Raw genomic sequence first — 21,698 nt, 5'->3', positions numbered from 1 at the left:
TGTGCCGATTGGGGGATACCAAGCTAACCGCTCGCAACTCTCTAACATTGGGGTTAGCCAATGTTAGATGCTTGCCGTATAAAGACACTATCTATAGACTTCCTGCACAGCACGGCGGATTTGCTTTCACCAACATGGAACTTATTCCAGCCTGAAAAACCTGGCAGGTCACCCTTGACAACGTTGTCAAGGGTAAATGTTGTAGAAGTAAAACATCGAGGCTCCGCTTTTCAACGACGTTACCTAACTCTACTTGGACCGCAAAGGCACCCTGGGCATTGAGTTGACCGAACCGAACTATCGAGCGAATTGAAGTAGACCTCAACCGCTCTTAAATAACTACCACACTCCCTACTATTGATGGAGTGCCTATGATTCTTACGTAACCGCTTGCAGTTAACGCTAGTCGGAGCCTCTCTCTTTTACGGACAATCGTCACGCTTGTGGCCCTATTCACCACAATGCGCGCAGACCGACGCATACTTACAAAACTTGGCCCTGTGACCAAACCTACAACATTTGAAGCACCTCTGCACGTCAAGGTATTCCTTGACGCGACAAGAGGCAAAATCAACAAAGACCCTACCCTCGGACAAAAACTTCTGGTGGAGACCAGCACCTTATTCGAACACTCCGTGATACCGAGAGGCATCACGCTTTCCAGTCTTGAAGACTAGCCTGCACTGCTCTTTGAACGAAGCCTCGTCCAAATCAGTATTCTGCTCCCGAATGAGAGACAGAACTTCTTCATCAGAGAGACTCCGCTCGATGTCATATATAATGACCCGGGGCTTCCTCAGCCGCTTGGGGTCCACCTTAACCTCAAGCTTCTGTACTGCCGGAGAGTCCTTGATGACTTGGACCGTCTCCTTATTGTCCGCAACAACAACTAACCCTTTAATGGTCTCCCTTATATCACGAATCCTAAGCCGATTCCGGTCACCACGAAGGTCTTCCCGGAAATCGCGCTTCAAGTCTTGACTTGTGGTCTTCGAGCCCTCCGCCTTGTTCACGAAAATAACCTCCGGCTTCTTTACCGCCTTGCTGGCTTTGTGTTTGGTTTTCAGGACCTCAGCGTAGCGCCTGGGCTGCACTGGTGGACAACCACCTTAGGAGCCTTGACCTCTTGGGGCTTGGATGCCAAGGCCTCGAAACCCTCAGTAACCGCCTTGAAAGCTTCCCTCAACTTGCCAAGTAGAGGGAGAATTGTTTTCCTCGCCCCCGAACTGACTCCGCCGGGAAGCGTCAGAAAATCGACCAAGTAGTCCAGGTTCTCCTGGACTACTTTCAACAATAGGGCAGAACTGCCAGGTTTGTCCTTAGAATTCTTGAAGGCCTCAACTACAGAGAAGGACCGCACCTGGGTGGGTGCCCCTGTATCCATCGCTTCGCTTACCTAGTCCTCTCAATCGAAAGGAAAGGCTCTCCCAATTTAGTGGTGAAAGTTCGAGCAGCCATGTGGAAGTTGCGAAGAGGTCGGGAAACCGAGGTATTTGGGATGCGGTTTCGAGCCGGGCTAGAACCGGAGCGGAACGACTATCACAATGCACCGGGTCCAAATTTCGTTCAGTTGCCCATTTCCCGCCTGCGGAAGAGGCTATGGAGCCTCGCGATGGATGCATGGCAGCATGAATGGCACACCACGAAAAAGGGAAGATCCCTGTATAGATTTATACAGGATCTGGGGGGATGGTATGCCTCGAATTCATTTTTAAGGGCGTCGGGTGCCCAAGTGCTCACCAACCATGTGAATTTGATGCAATATCTGTTCAGGTTTCGCCTAGCGGCTGATGAGTTGTGTGTCTGCGGGGAGGTCCAGTCGAACGAACATTTGATGTTTGACTGCCCTGCTCTTGGGGGGGCCAGAAACTGGACCACCCTGGAACCTAGAGGTCAGGGGGAAAACTGGCCGCTCATAAACGGCGAGTCGATGTGGCGAGAGCCGCATTGTCGGACCGTGTGGGGGGGTTCCTCGATGAGGTTGCGATGTTCAACCGTCATCGTTAGATTTTAAATTTAAATGGGATTTATTGATTCCTATAGCGGAGCTGTGGGAAGTCCTTATCCGAAATAATGGCTGGCCACCAGCCAGTAAAAGCTCCAAGCGCATTAAATGGTGGACAGGCACTAGCTGGCTGACAGCGGCCCAGGCGAGGCGGTTTAAATTACCGTCTTATTGTATGACTATATAGTTTTAATTGTAACAAGGGGTGCGCCTCCCCGATTTAGTTTTAATGTGGACAAGTGAGTGGTAGGGACACTTAAGCGGGTGCTGTACGGAACCCTGCTTAACCGCTCACGCTAGTTAGGAGCTCATTAGGAGCATTTAGGATACGAGGTCGCAAATCTGTTTTTGAGGCACAGTAGCCGTTTTTTGGCACGGACGTTTGGTCTATGCTCTAGGGCGACCAAATGGGGTGGTGGCGAGAGACGCCAGCTAACCAATTACCTAGTCCTCTGAGGAGCTAGTCGACGGTACCGGCGCTGGTTTCCTCTTCCGCCTGGTCTTCTTTACCTCTTGGAACTCCGACATGGCTGAAGATTCCTTAAGTCCTACCGAATTAACGAAAATCTCGCTGTCTTCCTCCTACTGGTCAAATTTGGGCAAGCCCACGAAGTGACAACTACCCGCAGCGAGTACGGGCAGCCGGAGACCCTTACGTTCTCCTGTCACACTTCGTACCTCTTCGCCTCTGTTGGAACGATTGATTGGTGCACTAGGCGTACAACAATGAACCATAAGTTACGGCCCTCGCTCTGACAAGAACGCAGAAGGACTAAAAGGCAAGGCCTTTTTTCTGTCTCGGGGACTAACGACCGGCAGTCATTGCCACCCTTTTGCCACGTTGAGGCGAGTACGCGTCCTACAGATCCACGCCAGATACACCACAGCCAAGCTGCAAGTGTTGAGTCTAAATTGAATTGCGTTAAACGTGAATACAGCCTTAAGATCAGCTAGCCTCGATACTGTCGGAAGGTACACACACGACCGACATCCAAAAGAACACTGATAATAAAGAATACCACGGTGATACTCTGAGACGCACTAGGGACCAGAGTTGACGCACTAGGGACCAGGTGATGGTCCATCACCTGGAGAAGAAGTTTCCCGGCCAGTACAACGTGGGACCTACTGATGAATGCCAACATTCCCGCCGGAGCAGCAGGCCTGGCCGGCCTGCCGACAGAGCCGCTGGGCGCGGACCCGACATTCCCGCCCCAGCTTGATGGGCCCGCTCTCGGGATCGATCAGGGAGAATCGCCTCGGGTGCGCCCGCGCAAGACGATCGACCCAACACCATTGCCACACTGTAATGGATACCAAACTGCCTCTGAGAGGAAGATCGGTCTGATTACAACGGACATGCTCCAACTCCCTAACAGCCGAGCCCCGACATCACCGAGACCAGCTTCCGGACCCAAAAGCCCTTCTCAGAGATCCCTCGCAAAACACACAAACTGTCGTTTTCAAGGCCCTTACTCAAAAAACCTCAAAAAGGCCTTTTCAAGGCTGCCATAAGGTACTAAGTTGCCTGGTGCCGTCGAAGACATTCGGCGGCTATATATATATATATATGTACTTATTGAGATGACATAAACTATAAATTAATTAATATCATTTAAAACTTTATTAAAAGAGATATTTACCTTATTTGTCGATACCACTTTTATTTTTTTAACTGACTTCTATTTAAGCTATGATGATATGGGAGAAGCTTGTTGTAGAGTTTGAAAGCCATATATTTTGCACTTTCTATTAAGGACAAGGTGCTGGGTAGGTAATTTTAAATATTTATTTTTTGTTTGATAATTGCAAAGGAAAAAATTTACATGAAAAATATAAAAGATATTGTATTTAACTATACAAGGTAATTGTTAAATACAATGTATTGTACTTAACAATATCTTAACATTATAAAGATATTGTATTTTAAATGATTGTATTTTTAATTTCACAGATATACTGCATGAAGAAAATAAGGGTTAGGTTATTGAAAAAACCTGTTTCAATTACTGAAAAATGAAATGTTATTACAATTAATTAAAATTGTATGATGTTTTAAATCTTACTCTTTTTTCGATCTCTCTTTTTATCTTTAACTGTTCCCAGTTACCACTGAATGAAAAGAAAAAGATAAGTCTCACTGTCTCATTTAATCTTACCTTCCTTTTTTTATTTTGTGTTATTTGCCAATTTTCATTATTTGGAAATGGTCCTTTAGTTACAGAATCGGCAACTTCTCCCATTGTAGATTTCTAAGGTTTTATCTTTACTCAATTATAAATTTGTTTATTTTTGCAATATTTATATACTACTGAATTAAAAATAATTATTTATTTATTTTTCCTTTAGGGAAATGAACTCTATATGGCTTCCTATACTGAATAGCCTTTACCAGGTGCACTGTGCACTGTAACATGTAGAAAATAAATAATAGTACAAAAATTTGTTAAATGTTAATTTTAATGCTGTAAAATATTTATATTTTAATAGTCCAATTTTTTAATTGACCTGATCCATTAAAACATTCTTGGCAATAAAGCGATGCACTCTGCTTTATTAAAAGCAAAATATTACAACCAATTAAAAGTTCACTAAAAGAAAAAATTCCCAATTCATTGTTACAAAGTAAATTCTCATGATACAGGCCTAATAATGTTTTATTTTTCTTAGCAGCTAAGTGTAGAAAATAATTAATTTACTGAAAGTAATAACATATATTTTTCTACTTTTTCAGTATTTATATACTGAATTGAAATTTATACCTTCACTGTATTAGAAGTTATAAAAGATGTCCGATTATGGTTCCTCTCTTCAAAAATCCAGTCTTGAATTGCTTTTTGTAAAATATATGATGATGGATCCAACATACGTAAAGCTGTAATATTTGTCCGTCCATATTTAAATTCTTCAAAATCAATTGTGTGAGCATCCTGTAAAAGAAAAATAAACTTATGAGAAATTAAAATAAAATATATGGAATTATCCCTATCGTGGCTTCCCCCGTGCTGTATGGTTGGTTAATTGCGTTACCCGTCATGATCAATTTTTTTTAATTTCATGTTTTTTAATTGGAAGCAAGTATCCATTGTGTTATGTCAAGTAACTGGAAGCAAGTGTAGGCAGTCGCATTGCACATACAGTAAAAGTGACAGTGGCTGTGCTGGTTCAGCCATTGCACTATACACCCCTCACCATCCTTAAAAAATCAAAATTCAAAAAATCCAAAATGGTTTTAGATATTTATCTGAAGCGTGTTTGCACTCTAAATCTATGGAATATCTCATTTAACATAATTAGAAATGGGAAAATTTTTCAATTATTATTCAAAATTTCTTTTATATTTCTTCGCCCCTTTAAAGGCCAAATTAAAAAAAAATCTAGAAATTATTATTAAATATTTACATGAATATTTCACACAAAAAATCAAATTGATTTCATTACTTGTTACTGAGAAATGAAAAAAATGGTAAATTCCAATATTTCTCTATTTTAAAAACCTTTAAAGTTAAAAAATCTTTTCATAATGTGTATCGTAAGAATAACGTGTATACAAAAATTCATCAATTTATCTTTCATAGTTTTTGTTGGGTGTTGTTTATCAGTCAGTCAGGACATATTGTTTTACATATATAGGTAGATATACAAACATATGAATGGAAAAATTACTTAAATACTGTTTCATTGTTTAATTTGAAGAGAAATAAAAATAGATAGATATTTCATTAATTATTTTTTCAAGGACTTATTTATTTTTTCTATTATTTATTTCCAATTAATTCATCTAATAAGCTCAAAGTTTATAAAAAAAGATATGAAAATTTTATTATGCATGAATAATGCTTTGCCTGAATAGGATTTGAATTTTTTACCTTCTGATTGAATAGGTGTGATGTTACCTCTTATAGTGTATATGTTACCTCTGTAACATCATAGTCAACTATATTGGTTTGTCAAGCTATTTTGGTTCATTTGATAATGGTTTGGTTTTACCAACACTTATACTTTACTTATTTGGACATCTTTAGTTTTGTCATATTTCATTTAAACACAGTAGTTTATAAAAATTTATCCCAACCACGATTTACCACTTACATTAAATATTGCCTGTATAAGAAGTTTTTTCATTTATTTAAAAACAATGTTAAAAAATTATAACTATCTAATTGAACATCTACTATTGACCAAATTATAATAATGACAAAGTCTGAAATATTTTCAGTAGGTAATAAATAATTTCATTAAATGTAACCTTTATAAGCTCACACTATTTTCAATTTTTACAATTTTGGAACTCTTGTACTTGTTTTGATAGTTAAAGAAACATCTTACTTTTAATATGTCTAATTGCTAATTAGAAAATTGTCTTATTTAACTCACATTTTGTTTGAATTAACTAACAATTGTCAAAAGACCAAATATGTGTAAGCAGTATTCAGTCTTTCAATCTTATGTTGTAAAAAATTAAAAATTTTATCAAAGTTCATGAAATATATTTCATACTTCATTAAAATTATTTATAAAATGAAATTATACAAGCCATCATATGTAGGGAAAACGTTTGTGGAGTAATTACTATGAAACTGGTAATTGTGATGATAGAAAAATTTTTATAAATAAGTTAAAGCAGTTCTTAATTGAAAATTGTTTTTACTTAATTGAAGAATTACTTTTCCTCTTAAGTAAGTAAGTCGTAGGTTTAAGATTAGAAGATTTGATTATTAAACTTTTGGCTCACTGTGTACTTAGAATTGAATCCTCTCAAGATATTAATAAAAGAAATACTAGTTTAGGTAGGGCAGTACATCACAGGAATGTAAAGGTAAAAAAATAAGTGTAAAATAGTCTCATTATTGTATTTGACACTCCGAACATAAATATTAACCTTGTTACCAAAACAAGAATATGTAGGAATTAAAATTAAAAAACTTACAGCTATTGATTCTCTTATACAATACTTCTCTGAAAGCGTTTTATTTTCATAATGTAAACTTCTATTTTAAAAGACACTTAAGTTATTTACTGGAGATTTTAATTGCTATAAATATAAACTGTTACATTCTTGTTGTAACTGCTACATGCTTGTGTCTCCTGTTAATGTAGTACGCCTTGACGTGTTGTAATTTCAAATGGTACTTATCACATAAATGTTTGGTGTTATTGTAGATCACATATTGTCTTTGGTTTGATGAATAATTGTTATTTAAATACTTGTACATAGCTGCTAATAGTATCTGTTTAATTTTTTAAATTACATAATTATGCAAATTCTTTTAATTACAATATATTATTTCTAATAGTAGTGTATAAGTTATTCCTAATAGTAGTAATGTACAGAGCTATTAATAGTAGTGCAACTAGTTTACTGAAAAATAAGTGGTCATATATGAACTGTACAAAATTAATGCAGAAACAAAAATGAACTGTACATTTATTGCAGAAAAAATACTAGTTACTCTGCAACAATTGTAAATTTACAAAATTCATGAAGTATAGTTTTTATTTTCATAAATAACTACATCTTAGTGTAACTTATTTTAATGGAAAATTCTCTTAATAGCAAATTTTAAATATGTAATACTAGCTGACCCGGCAATGCTTCACCATTGCTAGATTTGAATATATATTTAGAATAAATGAAAACAAATAAAAGTTTGATAAAACATTAAAAAAGTGAACATTACAGTACTTCAACAAATTTACCCTTTCCCTTTTTCCTTTCTTCCCATCTTCCCTTTTTCCTTTTTCCCTTCTTCTCTTTTTCCCTTTTCCCCTAAAAGAAGTATTTCCCAAAAATACTTCTTTTCACGTAACTAATATCAGCACCCCGGAGGTATACAACACTGTCCAGTTTTATCAAACTTTGGGTTTAAACGTCACATGTATTAGCTTTTTGCGCTCTTTTTAGTGGTTCACAGCACTATGTTCTAGTACTAACGGCAACCAAGATACACTGTTAAAATGACATCAAGTGACTTTTCATTGAGAGGTAAACAACACTATATGGAGATGTAGTTATGTACTTCTCTCAAGAAAGCTGCGAACGTAAACTATGTGCACATAATGTTCTGTACTCAACACTATATAACAAATTTTAAGGTACTATGTCCACAGAGTGTTTTGTACTTCTGACCGATAATGTTAAATGACTAATTTCATTACATGATTGTATTTAAAAATTACACAATATGCCCTAACATCACGTTGTCTACATGTCTGAACATGTTAGCGCCATAATACCATACGCTCCAATAATATTTTTTTTTTTGATTCAGTTTAGTACATTTATAACTTGCTACTAGTAAACAGTGGCTCAATTAAACGCTTTTAATTAGTTTTTTCCAATTTTTTTCTTTTAATTTAGTGGTTTTTCCAAGGGAAGTTACATGAGGGAAGAGTTATTATTAATGATGGTAGTCTAAGTTTTTATAACCCACCGGGTTGGTCTAGTGGTTAACGCGTCTTTCCAAATCAGCTGATTTGGAAGTCGAAAGTTACAGCGTTGAAGTCCTAGTAAAGCCAGATATTTTTACATGGATTTGAATACTAGATCGTGGATACCGGTGTTCTTTGGTGGTTGGGTTTCAATTAACCACACATCTCAGGAATGGTCGAACTGAGAATGTACAAGACTACACTTCATTTACACTCATACATATCATCCTCATTCATCCTTTGAAGTAATTATCTAAACGGTAGTTACCGGAGGCTAAACAGGAAAAAGAAAAAAAGTCTAAGTTTTTATAAATTTGTGAGTTTTGTTAAATATCTCATTAAAGAAGTGTGTTTGAATAATTGAAGAAAGAATGATTTTGCATGGAGAACACATTCTGTCATTATTGATAGGAGAAAATGACAAAGCATCGACAAGTCAAAATCAAGGTAAGAATTATCTCAGAGTTACCAGATTTTTTCTGATGATGATTGTATTCTTTGAATTCAATTATTGAATTAAGCATTAGTAATTCAACAGCTACTTTTAAATACTCTGGGTTTGTAGTGGCATGTTCTGTGGTCTGCCAAAACGGAAGTTACATTGAGCTGCAACAACTCTCACTTGATTTTTTGTAATTTTGTTCGCTATTGCGTTGACTTCTGGAGTTGCAGCCTTCCCATCTGGTATAGGCAGATGTCGCCACAGCCATAGTCTTCATCCTCAGTAATTCCCCAATGACATCGTTTAATTAATTATTTAATAAAAAATATAACAACACTACACTACAGGTAACTTTATAACAAATGATCAAATATAGTTGCTAGAGTAAATTATTTACTGAATTAGAGTTTTTTAGTTTTTGTCAAGTTTTCGTTTGTTTTCAGACATTACTTCAATTGAAAAGCAGCAGAATAAAAATGAAATAATTTCTGAAAATAACGCTCTTCAAATTAATTTACCGAAAAATAACAAAGAACCAATCTGTTCCACAAGTCAATCTCAAATACAACAGCCCACATTTTTTACAGATCTTTACCAAACTGAATATTCAAACAAATTTGTATATTACAGGAGGATTTGTTTTTAAGTTCAAGTAGTGAAATTGATAACACAGATAATGATGATAACATAGATTACAATCCACCTGCAAATGTAATTACAGAGTCATCATCTGACACAGAAGCCACAACAGGAAAAGGAAAAAGGAAGGTGCATAATAAAACAAAAATTTTACAGCCAGGTAGGAGATGCCAAAGGCATACCAACAAATGGTTATGCAATGAGCGTCATATTAAGCATTTATCGGGAGATGCATATCTTAGCAAGAGGGGGAAAAATGTACCAGCTAGAGCCCTTAAGCGACTTTGTTTATGTAGAATGAAATGTTCGGAAAAATTTCTGAAAATGATAGAGTAGCCATTTTAATTCGTACTGGGATTCCAAAAAATCACATGATGTTAAAAGGCAATATATAAGGTCTTGTCTAGAAGTTAAACCAGCTGAAAGATCTAGAACTAGGAATGGAATAAAGCAAAAAGGAAAAACAATAGTTCGTAGATTTAGAGTTAATAGTAATGTCATAAAAGTGTGTAAAGTAATGTTTCTTAATACCTTCTGCATATCAAATACTGTTGTTGTAAATGTTCTTAAAAATGAAAGTGTTATAAAATCTGATGAAAGAGGAAAACATACTTCAATCACAAAAACGCCTGATGCTGTAGTAGAGAATGTTGTGGAGCACACTGCCTCTTTCTCAGCATATGAATCACACTATAGATGTGACAAAACTCAAAGAAAATATCTGAATCCTGATCTAAATTTAGAAAAAATATATGCTTTATATTTTGAGTACTATTCAAATAACAATATAGAAGAAAGGTTTATAGCTAAGAAATGGCTATACAAAATCATATTTAACTCAAAATTTCATTTATTTTTTAAAATACTCTCTGCAGATACATGTGACTCATACGCTGCAAAAATTAAGGGCAAGATGTCCTCCTCAGAGAAAGAGCGACTCCAAAGTGAACAAGATATGCACCTTGCAGAAGCAAAACTGAGGTATGAGATGAAATCAAGTGAAAAAGTTGCAGCCAAAGTTTATAAAAATCATATAATTCTAACAGCAGATTTACAGAAATGTTTGGGAACTCCTCTTATTACCAATTCGATTAGTTTTTAAAAAGAAAGCTGTGGACTTTTAACTACATGATATATGACAGTTAAAATAAATCTGCATTGTGTGTGGCAGACCGAGGAGGCAATGAGTTGACATCGGGATTGTTAAAATGGGCTGATGCAAATATACCAAATTATACCACTGATGAAATTACTTTGTGTTCTTATAACTGTTGGGGTCAAAATAAGAATATGTCAATTATTATGTATTTCTTTTAAAATACCCAAAAATTAAAAAAATTGGTCACAAATTTTGGTTAGAGGGACACACCCATACAGAAGTTGATAGTATTCATGGTTTAATTGAAAGATAACGTAAAAAAATGAACATGTTTACAATTCTGACTCCTAGGGACTGGCAGCAGTTCATTCATCAGTGCTCTAAGAAAATTAAAGTGTTAAACATGGAATTGAATGACTTGTTGAATTGAATGAATGCTCCATCTTCATCCCCTTTTATTAACAGTAAAACCATTGCAAATACACAAAACCTACAAATATCCCTGTACGTCCACATACAGGCACAAAGAGAAAATATTGGAATTCTATATTTCAAAACAACATTTGATGGCAGTAATGAATTTTTTGAAATAAATTTGTTACGAAATAAAAGAAAAAATGCACTATTTTTTATGGATCAATTACGAGTACTTAGAGAAACTACAAAACCATTTTCACTAAGAAGTATCATGATTTATTATCATTATTGAAATTTTTACCTACAGAATGTCATGGGTTTTATATCAGTTAAAAATTGAAGGTAACCTTGGAGAAAATGACATGAGTAACTCCAACTAGATTACACTTTTTTCAGATACGTTCTTTTATTTTAAAAATCACATTTTTCACTTTTGTAACAACTCTCTAATTTCTTATAGTAATTCTTAGTTTTCGGAGGACTCTAATACTTTTAATTTTGAGTAACCTAATGAAGACATAACATATTATTATCTATTGTGCTATCATTACAGCACAGGAAAGTAGTAGTATTTTGTATAATTTAAAAATGATAGAATTAGTTTAGCCTAAGTCAGCATTTTTCATTTATTCAAAAGGTTATATGTTCTCCTTTTTATGATATAATATGTTACGATTCACATTAAAAGTGTTGTATTCCAAGATTCACTTTATATTTTTGCTTTGTTTATTCAAACTTTATTGTTTTAAAGTTTATAAGTTTAAAGTACTCATCATAATTGGTTTACCATCTATTGATATAAGTTATTCAGTGATAATTTATTATTTTTTAAATTGTAAGATATTTCAACATTTTTAGTGGAAAATAATATCTGTAATTAATTGATATTGTCATATTACTACAAAATAACATATTGCAATTCACTAAATTGTTGGAAATATAATAAATTAAAACAAAATATCAAAATACAGAAAAAATATTTAAAATTATTTCAATTTTAATGGTATAAATTAGTTTAACATATAATTTTAGCATTTACTATTTGTTTATTAATATAACAAATAAACTATATTTTTCCTTTAAAAAGTGTTAAATTAATTATCACCCAAATGTACCAAAATAATGACTGTGTCTTAAGCAATATGTGCCATCATTTACAGTGGTACAAAACATTATATCCACTTTTTTTAAGTCCATTAAAAAATAAACACTTTGCATTACAATACATCTAATAAGTTTGATTTATCAAAAAACTTTCGGTGAACATACTTATTTGAAGTTAAAAAGCTAAAAATTATGCACAAAAAAACTTTATCTAGCTGTCCTGATAAAATGTAAAAATGGCCATAGTGTTGTGTACCTCCGTAGTACTGATATATATTCTGAATATGAGTCCAATCGGACCAGAAATACAATTTTCTGAAATATCTCGACCCCAGCGCTAACGAGCGGGTCCAAACCAATTCAGAAACCTTTCCGGCGTGGGCACAACTCACCAAAGTTTCACCGCAATCGGATGAATGTTAGAGGCGTACGAGACAAAGAAACAAATATTCATTTTAAGGCCCGTTTATTTTTATATATATATATATATATATATATATATATATATAAATTAAATGAATATAATTGAATGTTTGATAAAATATTAAAAAACTTAACATTACGGAATTCACAAAATTTAACCACCTTTCACTTATCCCATTTCAGTTCTTTCACACTTTTCCCATTTCCACCTTTCTCCATTTTCTTATTTAAATTTTGCCCTTACTTCCCCATTTACCCTATTACCGCTCTCTCTTTTTCTCTTTTCCATTTTTTGTATTTCCTTTTCCCCTTTTATCCTATTTCCCTTTTTTCATTTTTCCCTTTTCTCCGCGCGTAAATCTGTCCAGTAGTTTTTTAGACTATAACGGACACACATACGAACATTGCCTTTTATATATAGAAGAAGAAAGTCTGTTTGTGTATTTCATAATATTTCAACACTAACGCCATCTAGCGGGTATAGTTTTTGCAAAAAATATTTATTTTCACGTAACTAATATGTATTCTGAATATGAACCAAAGCGGTTCATAAATACATTTTTTCTAAATATCTCAATCCTAGCGCAATATAGTGGGTCCATTTTTTGCAGAGGTATTTCTTTCCATATAAGTAACACATATTCTGAGTATGAGAAAAATCGGACCGTAAGTACAATTTTTCGAAATATCTCGACCCCAGCGCCACTTAGCGGGTCCAGAATGATTCAGAAACCTTCGCGGGCGTGCACCCAACATGTGTTTCATCACAATCGGATGATTGGTATAGGAACTCATACGGGCCAAAAAAATATTCATTTTTACTTCCTTGTACGAATTAAAGGAAGTATTGTGATCGCGAAAAATTTCGGTATTCAGATTTCATCTCCTTTTTTCTTTTTTATAACTTTTTTTTATTTCCTTGTTCGAAGTAAAGGAAGTATTGTGATCGCAAAACAATTCTGTTTCCATATTTCAGTGGAAATATCCATTTTGTCCATCCCTGAATCCATTTTGACTAGTTTCAGCGTGACTTCTGTACGTACGTACCTATGTATGTATGTGCGTATGTCTCTCCCATAAGTTAAAACGAGATTAGCCGTAGGATGTTGAAATTTTGAATTTTGTACTGTTGTAACGTCAATTGTTCACTTCCCTTTTTGACTGCAATCGAAATTGAAATTAACATTTTAATTAATGAAATATTTGGATCTTACAGGGAAGGCACATCGATTCGAATCACATACTTCATCTCCTTTCGTTTTTTTTTAACTTCTTTTTTATTTATTTTTTTAATTTAAATATATTGATTTAATAATTATTAACCCGTGATTGTAAAAAAATGTTTACAATAAATTGTAATTCAATGGTAATGAACAAATTATTAGTGAAATAAAATTTTATGTACTTTTAAAAACCTGTAAATGTAATTTAATAGGAATTAACATGAGTGTATATGTAATAAATTTGGTGACACATCTTATTATTTAATATTTATTAAGAATTATAATTTTGAATTGTATTATTTTTGAATTTTCTTAACAAATTCTTATAAAGATTGCACATCTATTTAAAAAAAATAATTTTATTTAATTATTTGACAGAAAAATAAAATACATTTTTGAATTGTATTCAATTTAAAGTGATTGTTAAAATTTTTTTTTCACTTGTGTGTAATACGCACAAGATTTCTGGTGTGTATTTCAGATTTCTGGTATGTCGTATAAATAAAATTTAATAATAATTAAACTATTCTGTTTAGTGAACTCCTGTATACTGGTTACAAATATTAATTTTGACCTTATGGTGTAGAATAATCAGTTTTTATTGTTGGATTATTTGGTAAACAATTTATTTAAAGAGTAATCAAGGGACTTTTCCTCTAACCTAATATTTCAGGTAATATTGTTGAATTAATAATTGTATAAATATTTGATGTTGGTAAAAAGCTAATATTTTAGCAAGTAATTTAATAGACATACAAGGAAGTCATGTGATGTCCACATCAGATTTATATGTATATATAAGATTGGCAAGAGTAAAGATAAAATTCTGTAACTGATATTTTTAAAATAATTGGTGCTTTATAATATAATAAATACTCCCATACAAATCCCCCCACACTTAAGTAGAATTGCTGGAATATTATTTTGGCAGAAGAGTGACATTTGTTGTATGTTAATTTAATAAATATGAGCTTTGGTACATAATATATAGGTATATAGTAAAACATACCTATAAAGCATATAATTATAGCTATATGCATATAAAGAATTCAAAATACTGTTCACTGTGCAGGCCCTTGCTTCATTATTAATTTTCTCTTCTTAAACTAGAAAGGACTTGAACAAAAAATCATTCCTACATCGAATATACTTTGCCCTGCATAAGAAAATTGCTAAATATACTTTGCACTACATACAAATATTGCTGTGAAGCTAAATACATCAAATGTTTCTGTCAGTAAGTTTGTCATTAATGAATCACATGAGGATTATTGAAGTAGAAAATAAACAGGATGAATGTAACAGTCAGGAACATATTCCTGATGAGAATCAAAATTGTTTTATTGAAGCATTTTATCTGAAGGAACTGTTAATAGCAAAGGTATGGAGGATGTGTTAAATAAGTATCCTTATTGGTAAAACAAGAACAAGCCAACATGTCTAAATTTTTTGATATGAGGAAAATGAGTAATCTAGCCAGTATAAAAGTGCAAGAAAAATTAATGAAACAAAGAAGCAGACGTAAAGTTCAGACGTAAAACTAAAAATTTACAAGTGCAAATTTCAGTGAAGTTCAATAATGGTGTGTTATTAATTGGTAAAATATAATGATCTTATTTTGTTTTTATAAATTTACAGATCTTAAATAGTAAAATGGATCCCTGGATAAGGCAATAAACTGTATTCATTACAACCTGATGGCTCATCAACACTTATAATAGGGTGGCAGAAAATTGAAGGTGTAAATTACGGATAAAATGATAATAGTTAAAGCTATGTTTAATAATCTGGTTCATATAGAACACTGAAGGTAAATAATATGATATAAAACAATTGAGTACAAAGTAATTCATAGGTTTATTTTTCCTTGTCTGTTATGCGATTCATTGTAATTTCATCACCATTACAAATTATTGAGGTTAAAAAATAGTTTGGATGAATTTAATTATCTCAACTATAAAACATAAACTCTAGTATTACAGCTGTAACAGCAATTTAATCTATGATTTGTAATTTTTGGTTAGATGTTCAGTAAAATATTTAATTTTAATAAAAATAAGATAATAACTAATACATTTATGATGATTAATAACAATGAAAAATCAAACATAAGCAATATAGTAAGAATATTTTAGACAAGGTGTAGTTACAAGAAACTGTCGCAAAACAATAATTAATCAACCAGTAATATCAATTCACTGATAACTGTTCTTCATCACAAGCTTAGTTATCAAAGGTAATTTGTTTCAGACTATAAAATGAATCCATTTCAGAGCTTGTCGAATGGAATTAACTGGAAGTATTTGATTAAATGATGAGGAAAATTAGTTCATAAGACATTATGTTTATTATGCTTTAGTGTATAATATTGTTAGATACAAATCAATTAAATGCATTATGTATATAACCGAGATTTTTATTATGGTTAATCTATTTACTAAAATTGAAATTAGGTTATAGCATACTGAAAAGTTAATTTGCTAGTACTGTAGTAAATGAGGGACTAAAATTCTACTTTTTAAATGAAATAGTAATTTATATAAAAATAATTATTCAAAATAGTTTATTATTTAAATGATTATGGCAAATAATTATTCTGACAGATTATCAACGTTTTAATCTGCAAGTGTTTTTATTATTTATAAGATTTTTGCTAATACTCCATCAATGGAAGAGTTTTTTTAAAAAGTAAAACTGACATTTAAATTGATGATTTAATTACAAAAACAAAAATTACAAGTGGAATATATATATATATATATAGTAAATTTCATTCATAAACTGTTAGGATAGTTGTATTTGTGGATAGCGAATGAATTTGAATGAAAGAACTTTATATTTTTCTTATCTATTGTACTATTGTTATTAGTACAAAACTAGCAGTTAAAAGTGTTAAGACTAGCAGTCATGCTAACGTCTTTTGTCAATGGGACTGAATTCTAGTTTTCATTATTTATCTACCTGTGAATAAATCCTGAAGATTACTTTAAATTCTGTTCGTATATATTCTCTGTTTATTATTATTATTATTATTATTGACATTTATTATTATTACTATATTATTGTTGTTCTGGTTGTAATTACTAAGATCATTATTTATTTATTTATTATTGTCATTCTAATTAGACTGGAGAACAAAAAAGAATTCTTTTATGTCTCAGGAAGAAAAATATGTGATTCTGGTAGTATGTTTTCTTCTGAATTCAAATATGATATTGGTTTTTCCCCATCATGCAAGGTTTCTGAGATAGAGGCATTTATATTTTCAAACATTTTAATACTTTCTGCATTCTTAACAACACAATATTCAAACAATTGACACACTTAGAAAGTAAGAAATTACAACTTTCTGCTATATTCCACCTGTAGAGCATCCCTCTTAATGGTCCAACAATAATTTCCCAGCATATTAGGATTCCATTTGCCTTGATACCTGTTTACCATAGCTGAATTCTTCTGATAAAAGTGTTCCCTATGGTCATCGCTCACTGCGCCAAGATTTTCTGAGAAGAAATCTAGGTGAGAGTGCAGGAAGTATACTTTTAAGGACATATTACAATCCAAGTTTTTATAAGATTGTTGACAATATCACAGTAATTTTCTGTCTTTTGATTTCCCAAAAATCTCTGAGTAACATTTTTGAATGCTTGCCATGCTGCTTTCTCCAGTGGATTCAATAGTTCCCCAAACTTTTCATCATGCATTAGTGATTGTATTTGTGAATCCACAAATATTCCTTCTTTAATTTTTGCATCGCTAATTTGAGGAAACTTCTGTTTTAAGTAAATGAAACCAGGAGTATTGTCTAAGGCCTTGAAAATTTTTCATTAATCCTAGTTTGATATGTAACAGAGGTAGATACACATTTTTAGGATTACACAATGGGTCATGTTTTACATTTTTCTGTTCAGGTATGAGTGATTTGTGTTTAGGACATTTTTTTCTAATGAAGTGGTTAGAAAAAACCTCAGAGGAAACAATGAACAAGCACCATTCTGCTGGGTTATGTTCATTACAAAGTGTCTCCATAAGAGAAGAAATGCCATTACAAAACACTAAGCCAACTTCTTCAGAAAAATAATCTTTAAATTCAGAATGATGATTACATAAGTACTTATCTTTGTATTGTTTTGAAGAAGATTCCATCCTTTTAGCTGGGAAGCAAGCATTTTAGACTGTTTTTTGCATAACTTTTTATAAGATTTATATAACTTTATATACAAATGAAATCGTTAAGATTTTCTTGAGTCAGTAAATGTGGCTCATATAAACTGCTTTGTTCAAAAGTTGTATCACCAGTATCTGTTTCTTTTTCTTCCTTATTTCCATCAGACTTTGAGCTCTCTTCATCTAATGCCATATGTTCCGGAGGCATTGGTATGGGCAATTCTTCTCAGTGTGGAATTGGTCTCATTGCAGATTGCAAGTTATACTACACCACTGTATGTGTTGATTTTGATGTAGTCCTTTTAGTGTTTGTTAAGCAGAAATAACAGTCAGAAGAGTGATTTTTGGTCAGAAGAGTGATAGCAAATGGCATGTGGTGTGTGCCATTTTTCCATGCAGTGAGAAGCCTAGAACATGATAAACAACAGATATGTGGGGTCCAGGCCCTTGTTTGGTCCTTGACTTTAAACTCAAAATAAAGTTCATATCACTTTTTACTAATGGAGTAAGGTTTCACCTTTGGGACTTCAGCGTCACTTCACCACATATAGAACAAAAATTGTTAGGATGATTTAAACAAACTCTAGGCATTTTATAACTAATGACTAATTAAAAGAAATAAAGATGTAAATATGAAATACACAATAATTCAGGCACACAAAGCACTCACAATGACGTGTTTACTGGTTCATTACTATCTCACAACTGGCATCATTCTGATTAATGTGTGCTACACTAGATCACGTTTGTACATGTTTATACACAACTGAACCTGTACAACAGTAGCAATGCTACCCTTTGAGTTGGCTCATTTGGTTCCATCATATTTAAAATGCTCTAGGAGCTTTTATTTGACAAAGGACAATTGGACAAAAAGAATAAAAATAACAAACAACTATGGGTGATGGAGAAATTCCAAATACATATTTGAAAACAAGATAAAAAACTGCATTAAGTACACCTACTGGTACTCTTGAGACAAAAATCATGTTGACCAGTGTTATTATTGTGAGCTGTTTATTATTGTCACTTATTATTATTATTATTATTATTATTATTATTACTACTGTCATTATTATTGATTTGTCTTGTTTTACTTATGTTGTTTAATTAATAAATTATAATTATATAAAAATTGTCGATCGTCAATCTCTCAATATCCTGCTCGAACCGCAAACACGCGACAATATATTAGTTATACATTATATATACCATTTTAGTCACTCCCAAAAATGATGTCGTTCACAGGAAAAACAAGCATCTGTGGAATACTAGGCTTACTGTGGAAAGTGAAGAATGAAATGGTTTCCTACTTTCCTTACTTTCTTCTCTGGAGTGAATATAGATCTTCTTCATGCAATATACTACTGCATGTCAGTATGCCATGAAATATAACTGACACTTAGCCCTATGAGTGAAAACTCACTTATAATGAATCAATGACTATATAATGAATCATATATTATTTTCAGAGAAAACAGCTCTGCACAGCTATTTCTACCTTACATGCTTTAGATAAGTTACAGCCGCAATAAAACTGGGAAAGGTAGATGAAAGTAACAGATTAATGTGCTCCTTTCTGTGGGAAGTCGTCAATTACATAATATTGTATTTACTCAATTCACTCCCTGAATTTTTAAACAATATTTTTTTTATAAATATTTAAAAACAAAATATTCAGTCAAATAAATATTATTTTGTGACTGAATATCACATTTTAGTTTCATTCAAGCCTATGTAAAATTATTTCCTTGCATCACACACCTACTTTTAGATAAAAATTCCTTTAGTCAAAAAAGGAGATATTCGACTATAAATACCATATTTAGTAAAATACCATACTGTTAATAAAAAATAAATGTATTAAAACAAAATCTGTAGGGAGATGTATAAAAAATATATTTATATTATGATGTAATATATTTGAAAATTAATAATAAGTAACATATAACAATGGATGCAGCTCTAACCCATCCCTACAGATAAAAGCTGTGCAAGATCTTCCAGAATATCATACCAATCAACCAAAACGTTTTTAAATTCCCTTTCATTTATAACTCATATGCTCCTCTATACTTCAATGTGATGATGTGTGAGTAGAAACAAAATAGTACCTCCTTGCAAATAGTAACTTCCATCAGTTAATTAAGAAGTGTAATGTCTCATGAAATAATAAGTAAATAAAAATAAGAAATAAACTCTAATAGATTTAAATTTGGTTTAGAAGTGGATTTGGTTTTTGGACACATAAAATATAAGATTTGTAAGTAATAGCCCACTGCCATTAAATATGTTCTTTTAAAAAAATTATAAAATTAAAAAAATATTAAAATTGTTACATTAATAAGCAGATTATTAGTTAAAATTACTATGTTATTAGAAATATCATAATCATAAATATGAGGAAAATCAGACACAAAACATTAAAAATATTTATGTTGTAAAAAATACTCTTTAACTATTTTTGTTGAGGAATTTCTGAATTTGCTAAACTTATGGTAATAGCACTCATTACCACTTTGGTATAATAATTATCTTTGACTTATGATCTTATTCTTAGATAAAGAAAAATAAAATTTTGTTTATAATATTAATACATAACATACAAATCAAACATAGACTCTATTTTACTTTATACTGTGTATTAATTTTTCTGTAAAGGAAAAGGTTAATGTAGTGATGCATTTATTTATACAAAAAACAACTAATATTTATTTTAAAATACAAAATAGAGTTTATTATTTCAATCACGGTTTTTGAATAAAAAGATTATATTTTTTCTAGAAATAAATATGGAAAACCACCAATAATTTGTTCCAAAGAAACAAACTTATCTGCTAAAAATATATTTATGAATTCATTTTATAAAATACAGAAAGACTATAGAAACTATAATAAAAAATAATAATTTACAGTGAATTTACTTACTAGAGAAGTTAAAATATAGCTGTTGTAATCTCCCATCATTCCAACATCTTTTGCTTGTTTTAATATATTTACAACACTTTCAGCTTCAATATCAAGAACAATATGTGTTTCTCCAGAGGCTTTTATCATTTTTAGAAGTGGCCTAAAATAAAAAAAAATAAAAATATTATTTTGTTATTAATGATACATAATTACTTAACTTAATTGGGAGAATGGATCGGGAAGGCTCAGCTTTATGACAAGACATTTCAACAATTAAATCATTGTGCAGTTACTGGAGAAAAAACAGAATTTCTGAGTTCGTCCTGTCTACCAGAAACATAAGATGTTCTAGCTCTTCAGTACTAAAAACCTTGGGGTGGAAAACCTTACAGTATAAGACCTGCACTCCTAGAACTGATAATGAGGAAGTAGGATCAAGGGCAAGGAAAAGGTATGAGTGGTGAAAAAAGATTATAGGCCAAAAAGATTAAGATTATCAAGGTATATTGGAGTAGATTATGTCTAGCCAAGAATCAAGCCTAATGCAATTATATTTATATTCAACAGCAGATTATTTTGACAAATAAGTGTTACTTTAAAAAAAAGTAATTTTTTATAGTTATTAAAAAAAAAAAAAAAATAGATTAATTATTAAAATAAATCAGAACAAAATTTAAACACTTTCAGTAAGTACATATAATTAAATTATAATATAAATAGAATGTCTATATTATCATTGCTTAAGATATGAAGTAAATTTTACATCAGTTCAATATGTGGAACAGATTACTGAACAAAAAAGAAAAATGTGGGATCAAAGCAGTGGAAATAAAGTTT

General features: G+C 32.0%; 1 protein-coding gene across 4 annotated transcripts in view; it reads right to left on the bottom strand.

The window, feature by feature from the left end:
• LOC142328269 (glutamate receptor ionotropic, kainate 2-like) overlaps positions 1 to 21,698 on the bottom strand; it is a 151,938-nt gene that overhangs the window by 46,966 nt on the left and 83,274 nt on the right. For all 4 annotated transcript variants that reach the window (XM_075371959.1, XM_075371961.1, XM_075371962.1 and 1 more), the window contains exons 5-6: positions 20,880 to 21,021; positions 4,768 to 4,935 (exon numbers count right to left, since the gene is read on the bottom strand). In XM_075371959.1, the coding sequence (XP_075228074.1) occupies positions 4,768 to 4,935; positions 20,880 to 21,021 (310 nt within the window). The remainder of the gene's footprint in view (positions 1 to 4,767; positions 4,936 to 20,879; positions 21,022 to 21,698) is intronic.

The sequence above is a fragment of the Lycorma delicatula genome, chromosome 7 (genome assembly GCF_047948215.1).
Source record: "Lycorma delicatula isolate Av1 chromosome 7, ASM4794821v1, whole genome shotgun sequence".
In the NCBI taxonomy this organism is placed as follows: Eukaryota; Metazoa; Arthropoda; class Insecta; order Hemiptera; family Fulgoridae; genus Lycorma; species Lycorma delicatula.
The sequence above is the reverse complement of the archived record's forward strand: the minus strand, read 5'-3'. Positions and strand labels throughout refer to the sequence as shown.